The 11,036-nt window shown below is 49.0% G+C and overlaps 1 protein-coding gene across 1 annotated transcript in view; it reads left to right on the top strand.

Moving 5' to 3' along the window:
- SLC6A3 (solute carrier family 6 member 3) overlaps positions 1–8,233 on the top strand; it is a 64,435-nt gene extending 56,202 nt beyond the window's left edge. Inside the window, exons 11-13 of the mRNA XM_007951622.1 lie at positions 1,903–2,070; positions 4,244–4,315; positions 8,210–8,233. Of these exons, the coding sequence (XP_007949813.1) occupies positions 1,903–2,070; positions 4,244–4,315; positions 8,210–8,233 (264 nt within the window). The remainder of the gene's footprint in view (positions 1–1,902; positions 2,071–4,243; positions 4,316–8,209) is intronic.
- Positions 8,234–11,036: the final 2,803 nt, after the last annotated feature.

Raw genomic sequence — 11,036 nt, 5'->3', positions numbered from 1 at the left:
GCTTTGCTTATCCGAGGTCTCTTTCCTTTCCATATAAAGTTAGTGATCATTTTTTCCATATCCCTAAAGAATGTTGATGGGATCTGGATTGGGATTGATGCAACACACTTTTAAGGGGTTATTGAGGCTAGTACAAAATGTGTCCAAATAGTCTTTCTTTCAACAACATATAAAAAAAAAAAAAGTAATCATGTCCAAGTGGGATTCATACCAGGTATGCAAGGATGGTTCAACATTAGAAAAACCACCAAAGTAATCCACCACAAAAATAAAGAAAAATACAGTCTTTCTCAGGTTTGAATATTTGAACGTTAGCTTTTGTGAAATTCAGAACAATTGACAATGCATAGGAATTTGCATTTTAAGATACACCATAAAAAGTATCCATTAGAACTTGCTGTGTTTCTTGCGAAGGACTCATCTCGTTCAGGTGTACAGTACACACTTAGATATGCATACATGTTTGTTGAATCAATGAATGAGCTGCAACAAGAGCACTCACTAGAGAATAAAAACCTTTTAGGGCATTCCCACCCCAGCCCCAATTTTGCTGCCCTTTACCATCACTGTGGTTCCAAAATAAAGTCTGAATGTGTCAGGCTTGTTTCCAGAATGAATAAAGAGACTCTGATCACCAGTTGCCCTAGGGTGGTCACAGAAGGGTGTCAGCTGTGTGCTCAAACTGGGGTCATGAAATCAAGTGTGATGAGTGGTGGCCAGTTTAGTTTAGTTTTTAGAGTGGAATGGAGTGGACTAGAATAGATCAGAGTAAATCACACCTTACAAAGACAACGTTTCTGGGAATATTTATTTCATACACAGATAGAAGGAGGGTGTAATGTGGTTCTCTGTAGAAAAGATATTTCTTGTTGGAGGCTGTGCCCAGACATTCAGAAAGCTGGACCTCCGAGGCTGCCCTGCATCCCTTACTCCACTTTCCAACATCCGTAGTCTCAGCTGCAGTCCCAATAGCTGAGGTCATCACGTGGGTGACATCTAGGGAAGCAGGCAGGTGTCAGCTTGCCTTCACCAGCAGGTCTTCAGGAAGTGCTAACAGGTAAAGTTTTCAGAGGACAGTTAGAGTTCTCACTCATCAAACATGACCTGAAAGGACCTGCATTCCGTAATGAGTATTGTCCCAGCACAATCACCCCAGGGCTTGCTGGCAACTGCTCCCCACACAAGCACAACAGAACTGACTCTCAGGACTGATGCCAGCATTTGCCTTGTCTTGGTGGGTCCTGGCCAGAGACTGGCACTGACAGAAGCATGTGGCTGAGCGACTCTCTGCCATGAAATCTTTTTTTTTTTTTCTTTTTATTGTGCTTTGGGTCCATGTTTACAGAGCACATTTGTTTTGCAGTCAACAGTTCATGTGCATTTGATTTCATACCCTGATTACCATCCCCTATCCTAACCCTCTCTCCTCCTCTCCCTTCCCAGTGACCCCCCACCTTGCCCTTCCTAACTAAACTCCTCTCTGTCCAGCTTTCCCTCCATGTGAATGCTGCCCCTCTGGTGCCTCATGGCCAATTGCTCTAAGGGATGTATTTTCGTAGAGTAGGTGGGTGCATCACCCTGGGTTGGATGTTCTGTATGTAAGTCTTTCTACTGTTAGGCTGAGAGCCAGTCCTCAGGAGTGAGTCCTATCCTAGGCCCAAAGTGTATCCCAGGGCCATAGTCTTGGGGGTCCCACCAGACTCCATCTGACCAGTAATTCTGGTCACGACTGTGTTTTTGAGTTTTGTTCCACATTTTTCCTCCCACTCTAGCCAGGATCTCCAGTTTTGATCCCTTCCTGAGTGGTTGTCTGCCATGAAATCTTGCTGGATTTTCCATCTCTGTCCTAGAGCCCTGCTGGCCAAGAGATTCTACGTTGACCTCTGTGTCCCTTGGTTTCAGTTTGTGGTCGTGGTCAGTATCGTGACCTTCAGGCCCCCGCACTATGGCGCCTACATCTTCCCTGACTGGGCCAACGTGCTGGGCTGGTTCATCGCCACATCCTCCATGTCCATGGTGCCGATCTATGCCACCTACAAGTTCTGCAGCTTGCCCGGGTCCTTCCGAGAGGTGGGTGTTGGAATGGAGGCCCTGCCACCCTGGTATGTTTCCTAACTGTGAGGTCTGTCAACAAAGTCCAGGTAGGTTGCCATGTCCCTGGTTTCTGCTCCTGCCCTGACCTGGGAGAGGAAGGCTGGAGGTGGTGGATGTGGTGGAGAAAGGAGAGAGAGGCTGACCTGCGTGTGCTGGTGAGGAGGACAGAGAACTGTGTGTGTGTCCATGTGTGTGTCTGTGTGTCCTTGTCTGTGTCCATGTGTATGCCTGTATATATCTATGTCCATCTGTATGTGTCTATGTGTATCCATGTGTGTTCCTGTGTGTATGTCTGTGTCGTGTGTCTGTGTGTCCATGTTTTTGTCTATGCTGTGTGCTGGTACATGTGTGTGTCATGTGTGTTTGTGTGTATGTTTATGCCTATGTGTCTGTGTTTGCATCTAAGCTTGTATGTCCATGTGTGCTGTGCTTGTGTGTGTCTGTGTGTGGACCTGTGTGTATCTGTGAGTCTGCACTTATGTCTGTGTGTGCCCATGTCTATGTCCATGCATGTGTGTGTGTGCACCTATGTGTGTTTGTGCATGTGTGTTTCTGTGTATGCACACATGTGTGCTGGTTAAAGGGAACAGGATGGCCTGTCTGATGGTGGATGTGAAGTCAAGCCACCGTTCGTGCCCTCAGCAGGGGGCCGAGCACTGCAGGCCACAGAGGGGAAGCCAGGTGCTGCCCTCTGCACTGTGAGGGAGCTATGGGACCTCGGAGCTTGGCACATCCCTCTTCTTCACCTTTGTTCTACTGTCTATGAAGGAGCAGGCCCATCAAACAATCACAAAAGTCCCATCATGGCACTGAGATTTCCTGGAACAGCTGAGAGGCCACGTCTCCTTACAGGGACCTGCTGTGCTGACTGCTGCAGTTAGGAGTTCATGGCAACAACTCTGTGCTATTACTCTGCAGTCTGTCCTGGACATGGTGATCCTGGTCATGGACAGTCATGCCTGGACTCCACCCCAGCTGAGTCCAAGGATCTCTCAGGGCCAAATGGAGACCCTGGTCACAGATGCAGTAGTGGCCTTGGTCACAGATGCAGTGGTGACTCTGGTCACAGACTCAGAGGTGGCCCTGGTCTCAGATGCAGTGGTGACTCTAGTCACAGATACAGTAGTGACTCTGATTGCAAACACAGTGTTAGCCGTGGTTGCAGACACAGTGGAGAGTGTCCCTCCAGCTCGAGTCCAGTCAGACCAGGGCTGGGAGTAGACATGGGGTCCCTGAGTCTACCTGGCCCTTTCATGTGAAGGGGTCCTTGGGAAAGGTGTGGCTCCAGTAAAACACACTCTCTGAAAATGACTTCCCACTGTGTGGATGACCCCTCCTCAAACCCCCTCCCTGACTGTCACCAATTGTCAGGAACAGCCCAGAGAGGACTGCAGGTAGCTGGGAAGTACCTGCAGAAAGTGGACCCTCTGGGTCTCTAGGTCGCACTGGAGAAGAAGGTGCCTGGGCTGGTTGAGAACCTGGAGGCGGGGGCGGGGGAGGGAGTATCGCAGCTCAGCTGTCTGAGGAGCTGGCGTCCTGGCCTGTCACCCAGCCCAGATCTGACTGTGAACGAGTACAACCTCAGTAGCTAAAGCTGAGACAAATGGAGCTACAGAGACCATCAGGGATGGGGTGGCAGCCTCAAGTGCCTGGGGTCCCCTGGGAGGGTGAGGAAGCTGGCCCTCAGAGGGTCTAAGAGAAGGTCCTTGGGAGTGAGAGAGGCTGAGACACCTGCCTGCTTTTGGAGGGCATGAGTGTGAACCCTGGCCCGTAGTCTTCATCCAGCTGCAAAAGTTAGCCAAGGCCAGGGTGGAAGAAGGCCTGCTTCCTGATTGTTTCTCCAGGTGTTTAACATGGCAAGAGCAAACACATCCTTGCATATATGAGCTCTGAGTGTGTACACCTAGGCCTGGAGGCGCTGGAGATATGCCATTGTGTTTACAAGAATCCTGAACGCATGCTGACTTAGCATGGAACACCACCCCCAAGCTGGTTCTTATTTCAAGTTGGGGTTGAATCGATGGATCTGCTACCTTGCTCTAGAGTTTAAGGAGACCCAAAGGGACCAGCTGACCACGTGGCAGGCTGAGGAAACCTGTCCCTCTTGGTGAGGGTGTGCTGGGACTGATGGTCTTGTGTTCTCTTGTAGAAACTGGCATATGCCATCACGCCCGAGAAGGAACATGAACTAGTGGACAGTGGGGAAGTACGCCAGTTCACGGTGAGTGCCGCTAACACCTCTGGGCCCCTCAGCAGAGAATCCAGAATGAACTCTCCTCTGCTCAGCACCAGACCTTAAGTTCTTAGACAAAGTCCTGTGCCCAAATGTGCCTCCCCGACCCACTCCACCTACAACCATGCTGTTAGACGGTCTCTGAGTTGCTGTGTCCCTATTCCTGGACGGACTGAGAGAAGGGTGTCACAATAGATGTTGAGGTCAGCAAATCCACTCACCCTAGCTAAGGTGCTTTCCTCAAACTGTGGAAGGGACATGCTCAAAGAGATGCACCTACCCAGGTCCAACTCCCGCCCATGAGCTGTGTGATCTCAGACAAGTTACTGAGCCTCTCTGTGCTTCAATGACCTCTTTTTTTTTTTTTTTTTTTGGTACAGAGTTAATATGTGCCAAACCTTGACTCTGGCTCTCTAAATCATTGTTGTTGTTAGTTGCCTTTGAGTCCATTCTGACTCATAGTGACCCCATGTGTGCAGAGTAGAACTATTTCATGCATTTTGAAGGTTGTGACCTTTCAGAAGCAGATTGCCAGGCCTTTCTTCCAAGGCATGTCTGAGTAGGTTCAAACTGCCAACCTTTTAGTTAATAGTAGAGTGCTTAACCATTTGCACCACATAGGGACTCATTCAAAATTATGAACTATCATTTTTCTGTCCCTGCTCCTTGGTAGACAGGGCCAGGAAGGTGAAGGTTGAGAAGCTGCAGTTTTTCATGGGACCTGACCATCTCTGATCATCTCTACACGCTCATACTTTATGTCTTTGTTCTTCCTTCCCAGTCAAGGCCCTGGTTGCAGACTGGTCTGATCATAGAGCCTCAGCTTCTCTCTTTCCTCCCTCCCTCAGACACGCTCTTCTCTGCCTTCAAATGTGCTCACCAGTCCCAGACACAAGAGGAGTGTCCAGGTGTGGCTGTCCTCTACCTTGTCCACCAGCCTCCTGCCCACCCTTGGCCAGAGCCTCTCTCTTCTGTCTTAGGGATCACTGTCCTTTACATCTGATGTCCATTATCTGGAAAACCATGCCTACATATATTTTTTTCATTGTTTGGTCCAGGTAGGAGGGTAAATTAGGTCCCTGTCACTCCATCTTGGCTGGAAGTAGTATCTTGTACATAGCTCTGTTTCAATCATTTTGACTGCTGAGTAATATTCCATTAGGTAGATATACCACAACTTAGTTATCAGTTTTCCATCTCACACCTCCCTGTATTGTACTTCAGTAAGGGTTATATTTCGTTTCCAGAAGTAGTTTGTTTGGTCTGTTTGTTTCTTATGAAATGTTTAGGTCAGTGCCAAGTGGGCAGGGAGGCACCATCTTCTGACCTCCTCTAACCCACAAGAGGAAGGCAGAATCACCATCAGTAGCCCAAGGCCTATTCCTGCAAGGCCAGACATGCTGCCTCCCTCCAGCCCTTTTATCAACCCTGACACCAAGTGTTCTTCCCGCAGCACCCACCACCTCTCTGCTGGGTTTGATAATTCACTGCAGTGACCACATAGAACTCACAGATTATGGAGTTTATTAGGGAAGCAACAGGCTACAATTCAACTTCAGAAATGCACTGACTCTCGCAGCCTGCTGTCTCTCAGCCAAAAGTCTCTCTCAGCAGTGTATGTCTCTCACATCTCCCTCAGCAATGCGTGCCTCACGTCTCTCATCCAGCAGTGAGAGATATCTTCTGCCTCTAGGAGGGCTCCTTTAGAGCCCGGTGGAGTGGCCCAAACCAACCAATCTTAACATCAGAATTCTACACACTTCCCAGAAAATTACTTCATGCTGCTCCCAACAGAAATACTCCAGGTGGATAACTTTAACAATCAGGAGCTACTCAGTTGCTCACAGCAAATTCCACCACAGAATTTACAAAAGACTTATGGGTAGAAAAGCCATGCTATGTAATTTACTATACCACAGTCAGTAAATCTGGACAAAATGCTTTTTTTTCCCCCTCAAATTTTTATTGTGATTAGGGTGAAAGTTCACAGAGCAAATTCATTTTCCATACAGCAGTTCATACACATTTTGTTTCATGACGCTAAGACAATTGAAACAATTCCCCACAATGTAACAGCTCTCTTCCTACTTCCTGCCTGTAGTTACCTCTTCCCTGGGTCCTTCTTTCTTAAGCACTCCTGCCACCTGAGCTATTTCCCATACAAATACTGCCCTTCTGTTCTCCTATGATTGGTTGTTCTAAGGACGGTATCTACCTGATGTAAATGTTCACACTATATGCCTGTCTGTTGTTTGACTGGAAGCCACAGCAGTGAGTTCAATTCCAGACCTGAAGGGTAATTAGGGGCCACAGTCTTGGGAGTCTCACCAGGCTCTCCCAGATCAATAAACCTGGTTTTTTGTTTGTTTGTTTGTTTGTTTTATGATTTTGGGTTTTGTTCCACATTGTTCTCCCACTCTATCCAGGATCTCCTGCACTGATCCCTTTCCAAGTGGTTGACAATGGTACCTAGACACCAACTAGTTCTTCTGAGACCCCTCATCTTGGGGGTCTCAGTCTGAGGTTTCTGGTTTCTGCTGACTCACCCACAGTGGCTCCACCCTTATGTTCTGGTCTTCTCTATTGTCTGTGAACTTGTAACTTGATCTGAATCTGTGGGAATTCTGAGAGCATGTCTTCTTCCTCTGTCATCTTCTAATTTTGCCAGTAGCCAGGACAGAAGGACACTTCAGCCTCCAGGAGTTGGGGCAAAGAGCTGGAGTCCCAAGCACAGCTTCCCATCCTCACTGCTGATCTAATGTGGGTCACTCCCAGAACTGCTGCTCTAGGTCTGGCTGAAGGTCCCCTCCTGGCTGAGTCCCTCATCAGACTGGCTCCCAGCCACATGGGACCCATCACTAGATCCCTACCACACCTGGGCTCTCTACACTGGCCTTCCCTGCTGGCTCCCCCAGGCTCCCTAAAGCTCCCCTGGCCCCTAACCAGGGCTGAAGGAGTAGCACTCTCTATAGTTCTCCCAATGGGACCCACAGAAGAGCCCTGTCCCACTGTCTGCAGTAGCTTAGCACCTTCCACCCATGGTGCAGTTGTATCAGAAGCAAACTCTTCAAGCTCTTGTTGTGGCAATGTTTACACCACAGTCCTTGCATTTATGCCTAATGACTGCTGCTCAGAATGGGGCTGAACCAACAGCTGCCTGATGACAGATGATGACATTCTGCAGACAGTCTAAATAGCCATCCCTGTCTGTCATCGGTTCCCAGCAACAATGAGGCCATGAGTGAGCTCACTCTCACACCTCTTCTGGGGTCAAGATAGAACTGCAGGAGCACAGTGTCCTTGGATGGGGGGCCAGTGGCCCAAAGAAAATGGGAGGGAAAGCCCCCCCTAGGTCACACAGCCCATAGTGAGGTAAGATTGGTGGGTGCTGGTAGTTTGTCCTGCCCAGCAAAGACACCCATCCTGGGCAGCTGTGCTCTCTGACTCTTCTTTGTTGAGTCATTACATTTTAATATAAATTTAAGGCAGAACCCTGGTCTTAGGTACTATGTCAGGAGCATTGTTGGTCCCAGTGAGCATTACCAGGGGACTAGGAGCTCTGGTAGCATAGTGCCTAAGGCACTTGACTGCTAACCAGAAGGCTGATGGTTCAAACCCACCAGCCACTCCTCGGAAGGAAGGTTGGGCAATCCTACTTCTGTAGCGATACTGCCTTGGAAACCCAAGGAAGGGTCGCTATGAGTCGGGGCTGACTCGACGGCAAATAACAATAACAACAACAACAGCCATGGTCAGGTCCATAGCTGTCTGCCCGGCCAAGGCATCTGGACCAGAGCAGGGTGCAGGTCATCAGTCTGGGAGCCTCCCTTATCCAAGGAACTCCTCCCTTCCCTTCTGAATAACCCCTTGTTTTCTTTGCAGCTCCGCCACTGGCTAATGGTGTAGAACGCAGACAAAGGAAACCCCACGGCTAGGCCACCTCTCACCATGGATGAGATGTCAGCAGAGAAGGAATGGGGAGGTTTTGAGAGAAAGGAAAGATTCGTTTACTATTTAATGCTACCTTCTGGAGGGGTGGGGACGAGGCTTTTCTTTTCACTGTTTACACACTGTCTGTGCCAAGGGAGATATTACTCACGTTTGTCGTGTGTTGGTAGAATAACTTAGCATAGATCTGTGAGGTGCGACTCAGCCCCTGGCCCCAGGCCCTACGGGGTAGAAAACATCCAACTCCATGTTTGACGCATGTAAAGCTGGCTCCCTCCCCATCATCCCTGACTCAGTGACTGTCCTGTTGTCATGTGTGTGCTTCCAGGAGACGGGTGTGGTCACTGCAGACACACTGTGCTGAAAACCCACGCTTACAAGAACTGCCTGCATCAGATTTGCTCATAACTCAGGAAACCAAGTATCATATTGTGTCTGATTGTTCAGAGCGTGGAGATGGAAACACTGGCCACAATGGCAAAGCCCGTTGCAAATACCCAGTCCCGAGCAAAGGGTGTAACGTGGTCCTCAGGTTTCCATGTCACACCAGAGCCTGTCCAGACAGACACATTGGAGGTGGCAGACTCGCAGGATGTGTGACTGGGGGTTCTGTTCATTTTCTGAGGGGAGTTAAGACTCCAGGGAGTCATTTTGGGCTGCCACCCCACTGTGAGCTCTGGGTCCCATTCAGCTCAGTCCTGGTCCCACAGGAGGAAGTGTGTCCCCACAGGCAAGCGTTATGTCTCCATCCCTGCAGATACCTGGAGTGTCTGGAGCCCCCAGAGGCAGGTGCACCTGGAGACCCATCCTACAAGGCTTTGTACCTGCAGGGAGCAACACCACCCCAGGGTCTTATTTCTCTTATACACACATCAGTGACAATATATATATATATATATATATTTTATGTTAGGGAATATTTTTTCCAAAATCACGTTGACCTGTGACTCAGTCATTCTGAACACAGGGTTGGTTCATCCTCATGTCTGGCTTTTGTTTATGAGGACGTTGGCAGGGACTGCTATCATGCAGGGCACTCAGCATCAGTCTGAAGGGAAAGGTGTGGTCATTACCACAAAAACATCTGCAGATGTTGAACATGAACTTCTGAGCCTGCCTGTGGGCCACCACCACAGAGTGGGCAAGCCCAGTGGGGAGAAATGTGCCAAGTCTTTGGGGGCACTTGTGGCCACATGGAGCCACACATTCTGCACCTGCGGGTCCCATTTCTCACCACCCTGAGGAGCTCACAGTGAGGGTAGACACACAAGATTGTGGCCATGGCTAAGAGGGACCAGTTTATGTCCTGCTGTCAGAGCTGCGTCTGTGCACCCTGCGTAGAAATCCAAGCACCATCACTGTCTGCCCTGTCTCTGTAGTCCGTCTTGTGTTGGTCAGTTCAACCAATTAAAAAAAAAATGGTGTTGTAAAAATGACCTCAGACATGTACCTCATTTGTGCTTGGCCTAGGCAATTTCTGTGGGGTCCGGGTCACCTACTGTCTCCGTTTCCTAGAGCTACGGTAGCACAGGTACCACCAGGGGATGGCTTCCAAGAACACATTATTCCTTCACAGTTCTACAGCCTAGGAGACTGAACTAAGGATTATCAGCCTGCCCCCATGTGTGCATCTCTGTGTATCTAATCCTATAACTCAGAAGTGATCAGGTTTAGGATCCTGCACTGGTATGACCTCAATTGACTGGTAAGCTACATTGCATTTGATTATATTGTAGAAAGTAATTACATTACATCCGATTAAAACAAAGCCCACTGCCTTAGAGTCAACGCCAACTCATAACAACCCCATTGGGTTTCCAAGGCTGTAAATCCTTATGGAAATAGATTGTCTCATCTTCCTCCCATGGAGCAGCTAATAGGTATGAACCACTGATCTGGTTAGGAGCCAAATGCCTTACCCACTGTGCCACCAGAGCTCCTTACTACATCAGATTACCTTATGAAGTTGAATATATTACCTTATCTTACATTGTATTACATCAAAGGTGATTGCATTATATTAGCTATAAAGTAATTGCAGATTAGGTTATGGGAGTATTATAACTACTTCACCACAGCAACTAGACTAATGTTTGGCCAATTCACTGGGAATCACAGCTTAGCCCAGTTGACATACAAAATTAACCATCATACCTGCCTACAAGGAGGGTTGGCTGCCTTTTGGCTCACTGCTCCCCTTCCTATCCATACTGTCTCCCTGGCTGAGTCCCAGTTAAGCCCGACACCACCCCGACTGAAATCTCCATCCAGCCTCTCCCCAGACCCAAGAGTGAGCACATCCCTGGGCTTTCACACAGGTCTCTTCTGTTAACCTTGATCCCACACCAGGTCCTCGTTCCTGTAGGTTTCCACCTCAGACTTGATGGCACCTGCCTGCACCCACCTGCTCAGGCTGAACCTTAGTTCCTGCCTTTGTTGGGGCCCTCACCTGGTCCATCAGCACCCCATGTCCACCTGGGTACCACCACTGCTCTGGCCCCAGAGCCTCTTTCTGGGACACACGCCACAGAGTCTCCTAAGTGGGTCCTGCTCTAGCCCTTGGTCCCTGAGGGTCCCTTGTCCAAAGGATACGGTGGACATCAAGCAATCAGGTCACAACCCAGAGGACAGCTCCCTGGTTTACCCCTAGGCTTGGAATAAATGCCAGTGCTGTTACGTGACCATATACCTGGACATCTGGTCACTTCCATGAGTCTCTGCCTCAGCTCCCCTCCTTGGTCGTGGGATTCCATGATAAGCA

Source organism: Orycteropus afer, unplaced genomic scaffold (genome assembly GCF_000298275.1).
Source record: "Orycteropus afer afer isolate SDZICR_OR568_19922 unplaced genomic scaffold, OryAfe1.0 scaffold00303, whole genome shotgun sequence".
Classification (NCBI taxonomy): domain Eukaryota; kingdom Metazoa; phylum Chordata; class Mammalia; order Tubulidentata; family Orycteropodidae; genus Orycteropus; species Orycteropus afer.
Note: the sequence above shows the minus strand (reverse complement) of the source record. Positions and strands in the feature narration are given on the sequence as shown.